Source organism: Vicugna pacos, chromosome 18 (assembly GCF_048564905.1).
Source record: "Vicugna pacos chromosome 18, VicPac4, whole genome shotgun sequence".
In the NCBI taxonomy this organism is placed as follows: domain Eukaryota; kingdom Metazoa; phylum Chordata; class Mammalia; order Artiodactyla; family Camelidae; genus Vicugna; species Vicugna pacos.
Genome location: NC_133004.1, coordinates 42,031,016 through 42,047,283, shown reverse-complemented (window position 1 = coordinate 42,047,283; position 16,268 = coordinate 42,031,016). Strand labels below are relative to the sequence as shown.

The window sequence follows — 16,268 nt, the reverse complement described above, 5'->3', positions numbered from 1 at the left end:
CTGGCCTGTGTGTCTGGAAGGAGACGGTAGTTTGGGCAAAGCGTTGATAGCTTATTTTTGTTTGCTGGCAAAATTGATCCTAAACCCAAGGGTCTTCCCTAAAACGTTCCTTACCCACTGTGCGCCAGCCTGGGGGCTGCCAGGACCAGGTGTCTTTCCTGTCACTCACTCAGCAGTCAGATTCCTAAACAGGTGGTTGTCCATTCCAGGCAGGTTCTGGGCCTTAATGGAAACTTATTATTTCTCCAACTCATGTTTGCAGTTGGTTTTTAATAATTGCTCATCATTTTTTAGGATTTTTTCCCCCTGTTCCTATTTTACTCACAAGGTATTTTTGCTTAATCACATGCTTTTCAGCTGTTCCTATAATCATGCTTTTTCTCTTTTAGTCTAAGTAGGTAATGAGTTACATCAGTGGCTCTCCTAATTGTGAACCACCATCACAGCTGCAGGACAAACTGTACCTAGAATCCGAACATTTCCCCCCTGTTCTAGGGCCTGTCCCTCCAGAGAGCTTCTCCTTTAAATCAGGAGAAAGTTCTAAGTCCTTAGGAGACAGTGCAGGCCACACAGTGTTGATTCTTTACCACCGCCCTGCCCGGCGCCCAGTCACCTCAGGACACTGCAGTTTAGGAGGTGGAGCACCCCTCCCGGAGCGGTGCACAAGTAGGGCCCGCACTGTGGCTGAGTCTGCAGGCAGCCCACATGATTGTGCTAAGCCTCAGTTTCCCCACTGCCACCCACACCATGAAGGAGGTAATGAATGCCTGGCAGTCACGTTGGGTGTTGGGAAGCGTCCAGCACCGAAATCCTGAGGCTGTCACCACCAGGGGGCACCTGGAGGACAAGCTAGGGAGGCCTGGTGCTGCCAACTGCCTGCTGTGTGCAGTGGACAGGTCCCTGGCTGCTCTGGCCTGAGGTCCCTACTTGGTTAAAAGGAAGGGGGCTGGCTTCTGTATCCTGAGGTCTCTCCCAGTCCAGAGGTCCAGAGTCCGGTCCCTGTACCCGGATCAGTGTTACCTGAACCCTGTGGAATGGGCCTGCCTGAGAGTGACACCATGCCCTGCCGGGTGAAGGCAGCCCAGGCACGGGGGCCCAGAGACGGATCACAGAACCAGGATTACGATAATGTCGTTTAATCTGCCAAATATACAAGTTGGGTTTGTGGAGCCTGTTTGGCCTGGGTGCTACAGAGTAAACAGGTTTCTTGAAATGATCCACGGGCAGGGTTAAGAATGGGCCCGGGGCCTGGCCAGAGTAGGGGGTGGGGGAAGGGGTGGGAAGGGCAGAGAGGTCTCAGCCAGAGGGGACTGGCCAGGGAGGAGCCATGACCCTCAGGAACCCGGGCTCCCAGACGACAGCCCCTCCAAGCGAGCACCCAGGCAACACAGCCGGGGGGGCTGGCTGTTCCAAACCTGTCAGCAGCTGCGGGGGCTTGACCTCCCTGGCCGCACAACCTACTGGACAAACGAAGCTCCTCTTACCCCACCTCCCAGCGCCCCGGACAAGGGTTCTGAATTCTAAAAACAGCCAAAACATTCAAATGGTTACATATGAAATTCTGCCCTGCATCTTTCTGTCTCAAAGATAGCAGCTGCCCCCTCCCCCAGCCCCCCACCCACCATCCCCCCAAACGATTTCCGTGCCAAGATGAAGTCCCAGGCCGTGGGGGTCTCCTCGCCATTAGGGGCGGCTGCAGCGGCGCCGGGGCACAGGGTGGGCGAGACACGGCAGAGGTCCTGGCAGCATGGCCCGGTCCCTGGCATCTCCTCCCACAGGCCATGCTACTTATTCAGGGACAGCGACTGCATTCGTTTTCCTGACAAAGTTGCATCATCTTTTGCTGAGAAGCAGGAAGGGAAGGAGTCACTACCAAACCGAAACAGCCCTCCCTGCCCATCCCAGAATCGCAGAACCAAACATCCAAAAGGCCTCAGAAAACATTTTGTGCAACTGGCTCAGCTGGCAGATGAGGAAGAGACCTGAGGAGAAGGGCCCAGCCTGATGCCCTCCCGCTGGCCCGTTTCCAGACATTCTCATCAAGTCTGGGTGGCTGTCCCCTCCACAGAGGCCCACCAACGTGCACTCCACTGGGCAAACGGACACCCTTCCTACTCCACCCCCAGGCAGAACCCTGTAATTCTAACCTCTCCTTGTAGGTTCTGAAGTCTGCAATCAGCAGCAACATTCAAATAGTTACACATGAGGTCCTTTCCTGCTTTGGCGTTTGTGAACAAGAGCTACTTAGTGGGGAGCTGAGATAACCATGTCTCGTGTGGGGACAATGCCCTGGGGCAACTGATTTCCCATTTCCAGGCCTAGAAGTCAGGACAGCAAGATCCCCACAGACTCATGCCCCCCGCACCCCCCACTCTCCAACACCGAGTGGAGAAAGGAGTGCATGAGGCCAGAAGGTCACGAGGCAAATGCTCCTTTAGACCAAACTGACTCCCCACAGCCAATCTGGCCTGGAAGAACCCCTACCGCCTTCGGCCCCCCTGAAGGGGAGGGCATGGGGGAAGAGGGACCCTGGGCCAGATTTCATCGGGGTCTGCACCGTGAAAATCAAGCCCACGCCCACAATAAACTCCCCAGCCCCTCAGGCATACAGTGGTAACCCCAGGCAGCTCTCCTGGCTACTCAGGGCACCCCAGACCATAGTGGAACCTTCTAGCATCGAAGGCAGGTGAATCCTGAGGCCTCCCTCAGATGCTGTGGACAGTGCTCTGCTGAGATTCAAACCCAAATCTGGCTCCACTGCTGCCGGGCTCTCCCAGCATCCTGGGAGGTGCTGGCAGGAACAGCCACCTCCATCTGACTCTGAGAAAGGCAGGCCCAGGTGCGCGCACACACAGCGGGGGCCTCTGCTGAACACCGCGACCCCACCCGTTTTGCAGCAAGGATGCTTAAGTGCAGGGCTTGGCAGCTTGTCCAAAACCTGAGTCGGCCCCCACACCAGAGGCTCCAGACTCACCTTTCCTCTCCTCTTCCTTCTTCCGGGCAGCCTCCTCCCGCTGCCTCCGGATGATCGCCAGTCGCGCAAGGTCGGCCTTGGCCTGCTCGGTCTTCCCCGCTAAGTGCATTTTCATGTAACGCTCTTTTGCTTTCTGCTTTTCGATTTCTTCTCTGTTTGGATAAAATGGTGTCACAGGGGATATCTTTCCCATCATTATCAGCCAAGCTGGACGTGGAAGCCAGAAGGAAGGCCACTCAGGCCCAGGCCCAAGCTGGGGAGGGGGCCCTGGTTCCACCTGCCCCTCCCGACAGACACTCACCAGACAAGCAGAGGCCGTCGCTCTGCAACCTCACTTGGTTTCACTGGTGAGAAGGAAGCTGCTTGAGGGGGAAGAGTCCTTAGCAGCCTCCAACCACATCCCAAGCCAGTGGACCTTCCCCTCCATGGCGTTTTCTGAAACCCCTCAGCTGTCACGGTCAACACAGCAAGGTGGATTTAAATCTAGCAGCCCAGTTAGGAGAGAAACCACAGTGGCTCTCCCTAGGAGCCTTCAACCTCCTGTAAGGCCTGATGTCACCTGGTGGCCATGAAAAGTCAGGGAACGACTTGTCAAAGACAGACCTGTGCAGGACACTTTAGGATTCGGCCACAATCCTCCTACAGCCTACAGGGGAGCTGTCAGCAGCTCCATTTTCACCTGGGACTGAGAGAGGACTGGGGCCGCCAGCAGACCTCCCTGCACTGCTCTGGACAGCAAGAGCCCCTAGTCCCCTCCCGATCCTATGGCCATGACATGAGGGATGGAGGCAGGCCAAGAATGGTCAGATCAGGCTGCATAAGGGAAGTGTCCCTGGAGTGGGGGTGACTCGGAGAAAAGGACTGTAGAGTAACCATCCATGTATTATTTCCTTCAAGTGCAACGCTCAGATCTGAATCCGCTGTTCTATCTTCCCTGCTATGTTTCTGCTGGGGGAAAAGTTGTTTTTTGTTTTGTTTGTTTTTTTAAGAAGCTTCTATAGGGACTTTGGGGGAAGGAGATGAAACAGAAATAAACACCATAGCTGGAGCCCCCACCTAGCCACTGGGGACCCCAGAGCCCAGGAAACGAGGGCAGAGGAGCTGATGCCTCAGCCCTCTGCAGGTCAGACCCTGCCCGTCACGAAGCCCAGCAGCACAGGCTACCTTTCTCTCCTTGAAAGCTCCTTGGGTCCGTCCAGGTCCAGCTGTGTGACTTTTTTGGTTGTCTGTGCCACCCGGTTCGGGTTCTCAATGTCGATGAGACCTTCTACACCTTTGCGCTTTTGCTAAGATAGGATGAGAAGTTGTGTTGGAGAAGTCCGGTCCTGCAGCACCCAGGGGCCACACCCACCTTCTCCCAATAACCCGCCAGGACCAGGACAAACTCCTGCTCCACCCCGAGTCCAACGCGACTCTCGGCCCAAGCCTTCCGGTGGGAACAGCACGCAGGAGTGTCTCCATCAGCCTGGGAGGTGCAAGGGGAGTAAGTGCGTATGAACTGAGCCCCACCCATGCTCAGTCCCAGCAGGCAAGGATGTTATCCCAGCTTCAGAGGTGGCTGAAGGGAGGCACAGGGTAGAATAACATGCCTGAGGCCACCAGGAAGTAGACAGTAAATGAGACGTGAACCCAAGCCCAACTCACAAGCGCTCAGCCTAGAGGGTTACTCCCTCACTTTGACTCAGCCTCCAAAAGCAGCTTCCCAAGGAATTTCATGCTTGATTGCAACAAGCAATGCTGGATCCCCAGAGCAAGGCAGACCAAGGATGCCAGTCCCCAGCCATCCAGGTAATGGGAGGGAAATGTGACTTGGGAACGAGCCACCCAGTCTACAGGTTTGGTGAGCTGGCACCAGAATGTGGAGCTCACACCTCCGACCTGCCCTGGGGAAGCTGAGGAAGAAATGAGAGCACAAATTCTCCATGTAACAGGTTTGGTCAGAGTTTCAGGTCCTGTCAATCCCAGCATTTCTCTTTAAGAGACCAGAGAGACGGCTTCCAAACGCCAGTTAATCTAACCACTGTGCGCAGCTTCAGACACCTATACCCAGCCGGCTGTGTGTATACACCTCCACCTGGGTACCTGACATCAACCTAAACTTGTCTAAAACGGAATTCAAAACTCCCCATTATAATGTAAACCCTTAAAAGCAAGGACTCTGCACGTACCACTGGGACCACTACACAACTGGTGCTTGTTGAATGGGTGAGTCTAGGTCCCAAGCCCCCGTAAGACCCAGTACCTGGTAATCATCTTCTTCATCCTCACTCTCATCTGAATCTAAGGATTTCTTCTCCTTTTTGGGGTCACCTGCAGCCCCATCTCCACCTTCTTCTCCTTGTTCCTCCTCTTCCTGTTTCAGAAATGAACAATCTGTGGAATCAAAAATGTGAAACAAGCCCCCAAAACTATGACCTCGCCCCCAGACTGTGGACCTTGAGAAGTTAAGCCCCTAGAAGGCTGCAACCAAATATAAGAGTCCTACTCTGCAATGCTGGCCCCAGTGGGGGACCTGGGTCAAAGGCAGCCTGTCCACTTGGCTCCACAGCCTAGAAGTCATTCCCAGTCCAGCAAACCCTCATACGGCCATAAAAGGCCCTGCTCCTCTTCCCAGCCCAGGTACCTCAGAGAGCCTGGATGAGCTGCTCAGTCTCCCAGGGTCCGAAGAACTTGGCTGCGGGGCTGGAAACCATAGTCCAGCTCAGCTCCTCTCCTGCTCCCCCTGCTGCCACGTGCAGCTGCCAAACTGTACTCATTTCCCTGGGCAAGATGACCTCCCCTGCCTTCCACTCCCACGGTCAGTGGTGGGCCAGCCACTCCAACCTGCCCACACAGACGCCCTGCTGCACCAGCTTCCCGTGACAACACCCTGGCATGCCACTTCCCTCGGCCTTTCTTGCCTCCCAACCAAAAACATTCCTTACGAAAACCACACACTCCCCCCCTTAACAATTACCCACACACTCTCCAAGGTCCTGCTCAGTCGCCAGCTCCTCACCCCCCTCCCCCGGCCCAGTTAGATGCGGCTTTTTACTCCCAAGCACTTCACAGCTGTGCCACTCATCCAGCCTAACTGCGCTCCCTTTGGCTCTTATCCCGGTGAGGACCTAATGGTGTGGTTGGGACGTGGACACCAACGATGGAAACATTTTGTTTCCTGACAGTTGGCTGGAAAAAACGCTGTGGGACCAGAGTAGAGGGACCTCTTAAGCTTAGACTGGAGGGGGAAGGGTGGGTAGCATCAGTGAGAGTCACAGAAGAGGAGATGTTGAGCGAGGTCTGCAGGAATGAACGGCGCTTTGCCCGTTGGGGGCGTGGGAAGGCAGGGTAGCATGTCACACTGGGGTTGGCAGCCGTCCTGCATGGCTGGAGCGCACCAGTAGCGTGGCTGAGAGCCCAAGGCGTGATGGGCAGAGCCTGGCGGAGGGAGAGCCCCCAAAACGCAGGAACCCAGGACGAAGACGAGAGAGGCCTACCAAGGCAAACGCTGCTGAGTGAAGAGAGTCCTAACTGATCCGAGGATGGCCCTCCCCGTGACTGGTAGTTCTGGGATTCCCATCTGCTACCTGCTGTCCACCACTGCCCCGCCCCCACCACAACCTCAGGCACTGGCTTCTTCCTGAGAATGGGTGGTCCTTGCCTGGTCACTCTGGATTCCAAAAGGCAGAGTGCCACTCTTGGCCACTGGCATGGACTGGACAGGCTCGTACTCACCCTGACCTTCTGCTTTTCAGCCTGGAGCTGCGCGTCGATCTCCTCAGGGCTCGTGTACTGCCTTGCCCGGCCTTTGTGGCCTCCCTTTCTCCCTGCACGAGGATCGGCAGTTCAGGAAGGCGGAAGGGGAGCAGCTACCCTGAACGCCCTGAGCCCCGGGCTGTATCCAGCTTGAGGTGCTCTCATCAGAGGCTGCAGAACCTCGCCTACCCCTCCCCAAACACCACCCAAACCTGTGCTTCCCCCCCCCTCCCGTGTTCAAAGGGACAAAAGAGGCAACATGCGGTCACCTGATGCAGCACCAACTGCGTGCTGGATGCGGGCTCCCACAAATAAGACCTGAGGGGAGGATCTGGGGGAGGGCGCAGCGCAAGGAGAGACTGGCTAAATCTCCTGGCCCCTGAGAAGCACCAGGCTGACTTAGATGCACTCATGAGAATGTGCAGCACTCATGCCCCTGCTGTCAAAACTACAGTGCTTTTTACTTGCACTGTTCTGTCACAGGCATGGGCTCATCTGATCCCCGTGACCAAGCCTACGGCGCACGATCACGGCTGGCCCCGCTATATACACACAAGGAGACTTGAGACCACAGCAGAGCAGGGAAGAGCGCACATATCAGAGTCCAACCTTTGGGTTCAAATCTCAGCTCTAGCACTTGCTAGCTCTATGACTGCGGGCAGGTACTTAACCTGCCAGAGTCTCAGTTGCTTCACCCGTGTCCCTACCTCATAGGGCTGTCATGAGGATGGATTTGTTAAAATGTGTGAAACTACTGGAACAGTACCCGGCACTGGATAGGCACTACAAAAAGGTTTGCTATGATTGTCACGCTTCTAATATAGGACCTGGTGGGGAAAAGAAAACAAGGCCACTGGTCACATCAGTGATTTACTACAGGGAATATAATAAACTACTTCACGTTCACCTAAGTGGTATGGTAGAAAAAGAAAACTTCAAACCTGTAAGAGAAAACCTTCCTGTGCTTGGAGTAGGAAACATAGCTGGCAAAAAAAAGTTAAAGATGAAAATAAACTTGACTACCATCTAAGAGTTAAAAATGTGACTAGCAATTAAAGTTCATCACAGAGAATCAGTTTTACAGTTTGACAATCTGGAGCCAAGATACTAGACTGACCCCTACTAAAGTCATCAGTCAGTTTTAAAGGAGGGAGGCACCCTTTCAGCTGGTCCCAGAGGACACTGGGGTGGCTGTGGCCTTGATCCACTTCCAAGTCTCCTGGAGGCTGCAACCCACCTGACTTCCAGTGAGTCTTGTATCAAGAACAGAGAATCTGTAATTAGCCAGAGCTGCTCTGGGCTCCAGAGACTGCAGCAAAGATCCTGGCCTCCCTTGATTTCCTAGACAGCAGCTGCAGAGCCATAATTGAGCTGCTACAGACCACATCACCCATTTTTAATGACTACCCAGGTTCCCAGGGGTGTCTCATTCTATGTTCATCAAAGTCCTACTGTGTGAGGTCAAGTTTGCCATCAAAAAAACTGTAACACCTGTTCTCTCTTAATGTTCAAACTAATAGAAACAACTCAAAATTGCCAGTATAGGCTCTCATCCAGCATCCTTGGCTGTGAGATACTGATGTTGGCTTGGTCTACAGTAATTTTTATCAGAAGCTCTCCATGCCTTTAAAATGCTTCACAGTTACATAACAAAGAGCTGGTCCTTTGCTCCTGGAGAATTTAATCATTTTTTTAAACATCTTCATGTTTTCTTTTGCTTTTCAAGCAAATGAACAGAATCAAGAAATGTAAACCTTTTTTTGCCCATAAAGCTTACACAAGCCAAAAGGCCAAGTCATTTAAACAAGAATCCACAGTTAGGATTTTCTAATTATAACCTCCAATCTTGGCTCAAAGTATCTATTAACTAGGACTCTTAGAATTCTGGAGCCAGGAGGGCTCATTTAGTACCCTCCTTCTGCAGGAGACTGAGGAACACAGAGGAGACATGGCTCTTCCTACCACAGAATAAATCAGTAGAGAGCAAGGTTTAAAGGGTTCAGCTCTGTAAACCCGTTATCTCTCAGAGTAGAGAGTCAGGAAGTCATTTAGGTCTGAAAAAGCTCCAAGCAGACCTTCCTGTGGGCTGACGCATCATAATCAACATGACACGAGCTACCAATATTAATTCAAAATCTGTTCTGTGCCAGGAGCTAGCCAGGCACGTCGCGTGCTCTATAATTTTATGAATCCGATCCCACCTCTCCAAGCTAAGGGTTATTAGCCAGGTGTTCAGATGAGGAAAACAAACTGGAAAATGTGAAATAATTTGTTCAATGCCACAAGATTAGACAGTGACATAGGTGGGTCTAGAACTATTGACTCTTAGGGATAAAAGGACGGAGAACGGTCGACAATGTACTGGGAAGCCATGGATCCTTTACCGTCTTGGCCAAGGAATTGGCAAAGTCTCACGAATAACAATAGTTACTGTTTACTGGGCACTTAGCGACTGTCCCGCACTGAACTGAGCCCTCCACGTGGACTACCTACTTTAAGGCTCGCACCAGTATTATGAGGTATATATAATCATAACCCCCACTTGCACGTGAGAAAACTAAGACACGGGGAGGTTAGGCGACTGGCTTAAAGGCACACATCGAGCCGCTGCCAAATAGGGCAGTCAAAGCTAGGTCTCTCAGGCTTAAGAGCATCAAGTTAGGTGGCAGTAGGCAGGCCCGGCTCCTCCCGAGCCCCAGAAGGCCCACGTTTTACGCGCGAAGCAGGCGGGCCCGGCACAGGCGCAGGACGCGGTGACTCAGTTCCCCGCGAGCCTAAAAATGGGAGGAAACTCCAGATCCCCCAGGCCAAGAGAAGCGCGGCCCAGATCAGCTTTACGCGTCGGCGAGGACCCAAAGCCTCTGAGTCTCCTCAGACCCCCGAGCGGCTCGAGGCCGCCACAGTCCTTAGTTTCCCCAGCTGGACAATTGGGCGTCGAGGCCTAGGCCTGGTCCTCAGCCGGCGCGGACATGCTCCCTCTGCGCCGTTCTCTGAGACGCCCGCGAGCTGAGCGAACAGAGGGGGCCTGGCTCGGGCCGTCCCTCGAGGCCCGCGGGCCGCGCGCGCCCGCTCCTCACCTCCTTTAGGCATCGCGGCTCCGGCGGCTGCGGCGGCGGCGCCTCGAACTGACACCGGAAGCGGAAACACCTCGGGCTGGACTTCTTCCGCCCGGCCAGTCCCTCCTCCTCTCAGCGCGCCGCCGCCGCCGTTGCCGCTAGGACCGGGGACCTCAGGGAGGCCTGAGCGCCAAACAGGATTGTCCCACGCACCGCCTGAGCCCAGGCTTGCCTGCGCGCTGCCGGGCAACAACGTCCTCAGTACCCCTGGCCTGGGGAGGCGCGCAAGCCTGCTAGTCACTTCCGCCCGGGAAGTGAGGGCAAAAGGCAACAGTGGTTCTGGAATTGTATACAGGCAGAGCTGTGGACACCTAAGGTAACGCAATCTCCGCGCACGGTGGGGCGGGGCTTCGCGAGGACCTCACCCTGATGTGATTATCTTGATGGGATCGCTGGGGAGGCGGAAGCTGTCTATAGAGAAGGGGCATTCGACGGCGGCCGAGGTTCTGGTGAGTTTTTTTTCTTTGTGCTCCAGTACCTTTGTAACGACTGGGGCCAGGAATCGCAAGTCTGCATTGGTCCAGAGGGCGATCTGAACGGCTGGGGTAGGACGGGCTCAGGCCTGTGGACCGAGAGGTCGAGGTGAGTTTCCGAGGGGAGGCGGCGCCTTGCCTGTTCCGCTGAAAGGATGGGAGATTTGGGGGTTCTCTTGCTTTTAGGCTTTTCCCTCTTTTTTTCCTATGCTCTTTTCTCCGCTGGTAATGTTTTCTGTCTAAATAACTACTTATTTGTGTAAGCCTGGTTCAGATGCCATTGTCTTTATCAGCCTTTCTTACATCCCCGGCTGTAACGTCTTCCCTCTCTCCGAACGTCTTTCCACTCGCCGCCTCTCCCGAGCGCCACCACCCCTCTTATACCGCCCCACTCCTCTTTTTTTTTTTTTTTTTTGATCTATTACTTCTTAAATGTTATCTCTCCTAGGAGGCCTATTTTGACTCCCCGCCTGGGCCAAGGCCTCAAATCTCCCTGGGTCATAGCAAAGTGGTCATTCCCGTGTTTGTCCTCTCAGCCCGCGCGCTATGGGACAGGAACCGGATTCCATCCATCTCTAGTTTCAGTGCAGGGGAGACAAGTGCAAAGATCCCTGATTTGGGAGTCAGAAGCCCCCAGACTCTTGTTAGTTCCCAATTGTGTGCGACCCCGAATTTACCTCTTGTAGTCTGATTCCTCATCAGTAGGATTGTTAGGAAGAGCTCATGGAAAGAGGATGGGGCGGGGCTTTAAAAACTTGTCAGGCACCCTATAGTAGGGAGGAACTGAATGAATTTGGGAGAGAGGAGTCTGCATTGCTAAAAGATAAATAATTAACCTGAGTTCTCTTGGCCAGCAGGTAAATACTATGTGGTTTGAAAAATGACTTGCTATGTAAATTTGGATGGGGTTTACATGGCTTTACGTGACTTGCCTTTATGTAGTGTGTTGGTTGAGTTTAAAAGAGATCTCGGCAGTCAGGCTAATACACTGCTCTTGTTTTACAGACAAGACAGAACCAGAGCGAATGTGACCTCCCCCAAATCACAGAGTAATTGGTAGAGCTGGATAAGAACCTAAACCTATAACTGAAGAGACCAGAGATCTTTCTGTTACACTTTTGGGAAACAAGTCCTAAGGTACTTTGGTTTTACACTGTCTTTCCATTTTTAAACCCTCATCTCTCCTCTCCCAGTCATAGTCTACCTCACACTGTATTGTAATTCTCTTTTCATTTTTTATTTCCTTGTTGAAATATCACCTTCTCAGGAATAGAGGTTGTATCTTATTGTTTGTTCTGTATTTCCAGTACAGGGAAAGGGACCGGCTCATAGTTGACGTCAGTTAGTAACAGCAAAAATCTATTAAGCACACATTAAGTGTTATGTGTGTATTCATGTTATGTATAATTTTATAATTAAGTCTTCACAATGATCCTGTGAAGTAGATTTTATTATCCCTATTTTACAGATGAGGAAACAGATTTAGGGATATGAATGTACACCAAAGTTGTGGCTTGTGAAGTCCTTTGGGGACCTGAGGCTCAGAAACCAATTCATGTAATTTTTTCCCCACAGATCTTTGCAAGTTATCTTCCAGGGAAAAAATGCCTAAAGTCAAAAGAAGCCGGAAAGCTCCCCCAGATGGCTGGGAGTTGATTGAGCCAACATTGGATGAATTAGATCAAAAGATGAGAGAAGGTGAGTGGAGGAGTTCTTGCCTCAGTGGGCTGTGTCCCAGGCTCTCCGGCTTAGATGCCCCCAGGGGCCAGGCACAAATGCAGCTACACGTGGGAAGTGACAGGCAGTACCACCGTGGCCTCCTGACGCTGACGGGCTTTGTTTGCGTATTAACTCACAAGAGCACCAGAAATGCCAGAACGTCACATAGTACTCACAGAAAGCCCTCAAAAGTGTTTTGGGGCCAACTTAAGTAAAAGTTTTAGGGAGTATAGATGCAATAGTCTACCTATAATTATTTACTCTGTTGGAGGTATATTTGAAGTCATACAAGGTACATTTACTTGGGAAAGCCTGTTTTCACTTTCACATTTTTTGAAACATTTTTATGTAGATTTTTCTCGTGAGTCTCTGATTGTTTTCATCATCACTTTGTTTTTGCATCATCTGCCAGTTTTCCAGAATGCACCACCTTCACTTCCCTCTAAATGTTGTGTGATCCTGCATTTTATAAATCAGTGTAGTGGACAGTTCGGGGAAATTTTATCTGAAGCCATAAGCATCTGTTGGCTTTATAATCGCAGTATAGACATTTACTGAATTGCTTTTTAAAGCAATCTTTTTTTTTTTTTTTGAGGTTTTTGGTAACTAATCTAACCTTTATTATTAAGTCATACCTCCAGCAACAACTACTAAGTGAGTTGTAAACTACTTTGCTTCCTTTTTTTTTGAAGCTGATTGCATCAGGTAGTTCTCTTAGATTCCTAGAACTTGCAGTAATCAAGGGCATTTTGGGCTAGGAGGTTTCTTCCCCAAACAGGTCCTTATTCAGAATAAAGGAACTTGGAGATTGCTGTAATAGGAAATATTTAATGAGTCCCTGAAGATAAGTCTTCCTGTTTTAAGGGATGACTTTTTGGAGGGAGAGTGTTTACATGCAAAAGGTGTGATGATGGCTATCCTAGTGGGTATGAAGTAGGATTTATTCTTTATCCCTTCTTATTAAAAAAAACCACTATATCCTGTGCAGACCAACCCTGTCTCCCAAACCAAAACAAACACATGTGTTTCCTCCCCAGCTGAAACAGAGCCTCATGAGGGAAAGAGAAAAGTGGAATCTCTGTGGCCCATCTTCAGGATACACCACCAGAAAACCCGCTATATTTTCGACCTCTTCTATAAGCGGAAAGCTATAAGCAGAGGTACCTGGACAGATTCTCTTGGCCTTTCCAACTTGAGTGGCTTTCAAATTTAAGTAGTTCTTGCAAGCTCAGGAAATGTCACTTTTCTTGCCATCAAAAAGGGGCAAGGGGGCAGTACTGGTTAAATACTTTTGGGGTAGGGTAATTAGGTTTTTATTTATTTACTTTGATGGAGGTACTGGGGATTGAACCCAGGACCTCGTGCATGCTAAGCACATGCTCTACCACTGAGCTACACCCTCCCCACTAAATACTTTTTAACAGGTGGGTAGTGATGGGTTGGGGGAGCTTTGTTACACCATGGTCTGATGCCCTTTCCCCATCTTTTTGACAGAACTCTATGAATATTGTATTAAGGAAGGCTACGCAGATAAAAACCTGATCGCAAAATGGAAAAAGCAGGGCTACGAGAACTTATGCTGCCTGCGGTGCATTCAGACACGGGACACCAATTTTGGGACAAACTGCATTTGCCGGGTCCCCAAAAGCAAGCTGGAAGTGGTAATGCTGCTCCCCCCACCCCCGTAATGTCTGACGATTGAGTTTGATGTTACTCTCTGTTCAGGGTTCTGCCCTAGTTGACTGCAAGGAACTTTGTTATTTTGTTGGGCTGGAATGTAGTTTTGTGGCTGGATGTCCTACTGGCCACCCCCACACCCCTGGAGTGAGTCCCTCTGTTGGGGGAGCTGTACCAGGCAGCTTGGCAGTAATCGTGTTTGTTAGGTCTGAGGGCCAGTCTCAACTCCTGTGGGCAAATTATTAGGCTCCTTTTCTCACTTGCAAAGTGGGGGTGACGACCCCCCCAAGGTGGCCGTGAGGGCTGAGTTGGGGGGAGGATGGGCCAGTCGGCAGGAGGCATCCATCTCCCCCCAGTGCTTGCCCTTCAGCCACCCTACTCTGCAGGCCTCTTTTTCTTCCCAGTGTCACGTTAACATAATCATCACTGCATTTCTTGTTTGTTTAAAAAATAGAGGTATGGGGATTGAACCCAGGACCTCGTGCATGCTGAGTACGCACTCCACCACTGGGCTACACCCTCCTGCCATCACTGCATTCCTTGTCAGAACTTCCTGTCCCAAAGCTAGGCTGGGTGGCTCGGGGACGGTCCTGGGTGTGCGGTAGCTGAGCTCCAGGCACCAGCACCTCCCAAAGTGGGGCTGCAGGAGGAGGCCAGAATGGCCTTTGAGTGTAGCCCCTCAGCTGACCGCTGTGGGCCCCGCTGAGTTCAGCCCAGGTGGCTTCTTCCACAGGGTCCCTCATCACCAGTTCCCTTCATGTCATCAGGTCCCTTCCCGCTGCAGCTCTAGTTACAGTTTGTAGAGCTTCGGCTCTGGGCCAAGGGCTTTTAGCTCAGCAGGCACCTGTGTCTCCCAGAATCATCTGGAAGTTCAAGGACAGGCACACTGAGCAATGGAGAGCGAGGAAGGGACGCCTCCCTAAGGGAGGGCGCTGCTGCTGGTTCTTGGAGCAGGGCAGCAGAAGCCCTGCTCCTCTGGGACCCCCAGGATTCCATGGCGACATCTACCTGGGGTGCTGCCCCAGCCCCGTGGCCAGAACAGAGCCTGCTTTGGATTTAGCTTGGGTTTCATCACCGGATCTTGTTTGCTTAGACAAGGGTTTTGCTCCTCCAAAAAAAGAGGAAAAAGGAAGATGATGAACACTGTTGCTCTGGGGCAGGCCCTCGGCCAGACATCAGGCTACACCTGGCCCGGGGGGCGGGACTGTTCTGCTGCCACAGATTCTGGAGCACACCGTCTCTCTCCCCACACCCCACTAGAAAGTTTCCCCAGAGGCGGCCCTGGGCCCCTGGCACTGAGCCCTCGGAGCAGTAGCAGACCCGCCTCCGCTCACTGCAGGGTATCTCTGCCTCGCAGAATAACAAGAATCATTCAGATTGTTTTCCTTTTTTGGGAGCAGATGTGTACACTGAATTTGCATGAATTAAATACACTTAAAAGTTGTAACTTCAGTTTATCAGCGGTAGCGGTTTCCACTATCACAAGGGAACGGAATTCTCCCCATCCAGAACTGTCACAGAGGGTTTCTGAGTGGGCAGTAAGTGTCCTGTGGCCACCCCTCCTGCAGGAGGACACCTGCACAAGGGTGTGCGGCACGTGTCGGGGGCGTGGTGGCTCAGTTGTCCTCTGTCCGCAGGGCCGGATCATCGAATGCACGCACTGTGGCTGCCGAGGCTGCTCCGGCTGAGGCCCTTGCACCATGACCGCCTCCGCCCTGGACTCTTGGCTGCGCAGGAGTCTGCCTGTCACACTGCCCCTTTCCTAGAAGCAGCTCTACCCACAGAGCGGCACCCAAGGCCCGAGTTGGAGCATGGTCTCTACGTGCGAAGGGTTTGGTGTTCATCAGCTGTGATTTGTAGAAATAAAACTTTTAAACCTGTTGGGCCCTGCACTCCTTCTCTCAGAGCCAGTGGGACCCAGTGGGACAGCACCAGGCCCTGGAGACCAGTTGCCTTTAGGACAACTCCACCTTGAGCAGATTCACTCTCATCAGTGATGGGGGTGACAACCTCTCAGGTGAGGATGGCCTGAGATGGTATACCATGGTGGCCCATGCTCCCTGGGACTTGCCATGAACTTGGGCACACGGGGCCCAGCAATTGTCCTCAGACCAATGCCTGGAAAGGCTACAGCTCTCACTTTGTCCTGGACCAGACCTTTCCCTTCATACCTGCAGCTACAGCAGCACGTTCACGACTCTTACATGAGAGGGACTCCTGGGGCTCCCCCAAAGCCCTGGAAAGGCTGTGCACTTGGTTCCAGCTCTGCTGGAGGTCCCCAGGGTCTCCCCATCACTGGCCCCCAGGGTCTCTGTCCACATCAGCCATGGTGACGGTGTCCTGCTCTCCCTTTGGTCTGGTTCGGAACTTCTGCCATGGGTGGGGGGTTTCCTCTGCTGGCATCACTTTCAGCCATTGCTTATAATAAGCTCGGAAGCCATCGATCTTCTCCAGGTAAGTGTTCTTCCCTTTGTACTGTAATTGGAAAAGCATGGGGTTCCGGGTTCAGGGGGGCCATGATCAGACTCGTTGCATGCTACATACATAGCTCACCCCAAATCATGGCAGCTGGCT

At 52.3% G+C, this 16,268-nt stretch overlaps 3 protein-coding genes across 11 annotated transcripts in view; 1 reads left to right on the top strand and 2 right to left on the bottom strand.

The window, feature by feature from the left end:
• Positions 1–1,120: 1,120 nt before the first annotated feature.
• PDAP1 (PDGFA associated protein 1) lies at positions 1,121–9,928 on the bottom strand. The gene is made up of 6 exons (XM_006210364.4): positions 9,787–9,928; positions 6,689–6,780; positions 5,217–5,327; positions 4,139–4,260; positions 2,975–3,126; positions 1,121–1,843 (listed from the first exon to the last, which is right to left on the bottom strand). Exons 1-6 carry the CDS (start codon positions 9,797–9,799, stop codon positions 1,785–1,787), a joined length of 549 nt encoding a protein of 182 aa, XP_006210426.1. The 5' UTR covers positions 9,800–9,928; the 3' UTR covers positions 1,121–1,784.
• A 76-nt stretch (positions 9,929–10,004) lies between these two features.
• On the top strand, positions 10,005–15,574 carry BUD31 (BUD31 homolog). 4 transcript variants are annotated; one of them, XM_072943304.1, is made up of 7 exons: positions 10,005–10,141; positions 10,301–10,407; positions 11,304–11,435; positions 11,874–11,996; positions 13,055–13,177; positions 13,512–13,678; positions 15,332–15,574. In XM_072943304.1, the coding sequence occupies exons 4-7, from the start codon at positions 11,903–11,905 to the stop codon at positions 15,380–15,382; spliced, it is 435 nt and encodes a 144-aa protein (XP_072799405.1). In that variant the 5' UTR covers positions 10,005–10,141; positions 10,301–10,407; positions 11,304–11,435; positions 11,874–11,902; the 3' UTR covers positions 15,383–15,574. The 4 variants fall into 4 exon arrangements, with proteins under 4 accessions (XP_072799405.1, XP_006210425.1, XP_072799406.1 ...); XM_006210363.4 differs by lacking the exons at positions 10,005–10,141; positions 10,301–10,407 and adding an exon at positions 10,149–10,274; XM_015244540.3 differs by lacking the exon at positions 10,005–10,141 and having other exon boundaries at positions 10,269–10,407.
• PTCD1 (pentatricopeptide repeat domain 1) overlaps positions 15,066–16,268 on the bottom strand; it is a 14,549-nt gene continuing 13,346 nt past the window's right edge. For 5 of the 6 annotated variants that reach the window (XM_072943292.1, XM_072943290.1, XM_072943289.1 and 2 more), the window contains exon 10: positions 15,066–16,169. In XM_072943292.1, coding sequence (XP_072799393.1) covers positions 15,987–16,169 — 183 coding nt within the window. In that variant the 3' untranslated portion in view covers positions 15,066–15,986. The remainder of the gene's footprint in view (positions 16,170–16,268) is intronic. The other variant, XR_012061305.1, reaches the window with a different exon arrangement.

Excerpts from the sequence above, each read along its gene's own strand:
- PDAP1 (XM_006210364.4), bottom strand. Across the intron at positions 4,261-5,216 it reads ATGAAGAAGATGATTACCAG|CAAAAGCGCAAAGGTGTAGA; the intron begins GTACTGGGTCTT and ends ATCCTATCTTAG. Across the intron at positions 3,127-4,138 it reads GAGCTTTCAAGGAGAGAAAG|AGAAGAAATCGAAAAGCAGA; the intron begins GTAGCCTGTGCT and ends TTATCCAAACAG.
- BUD31 (XM_072943304.1), top strand. The coding sequence starts at position 11,903 with ATGCCTAAAGTCAAAAGAAGCCGGAAAGCTCCCCCAGATGGCTGGGAG. Across the intron at positions 13,178-13,511 it reads GCGGAAAGCTATAAGCAGAG|AACTCTATGAATATTGTATT; the intron begins GTACCTGGACAG and ends TCTTTTTGACAG. Across the intron at positions 13,679-15,331 it reads CCAAAAGCAAGCTGGAAGTG|GGCCGGATCATCGAATGCAC; the intron begins GTAATGCTGCTC and ends CTCTGTCCGCAG.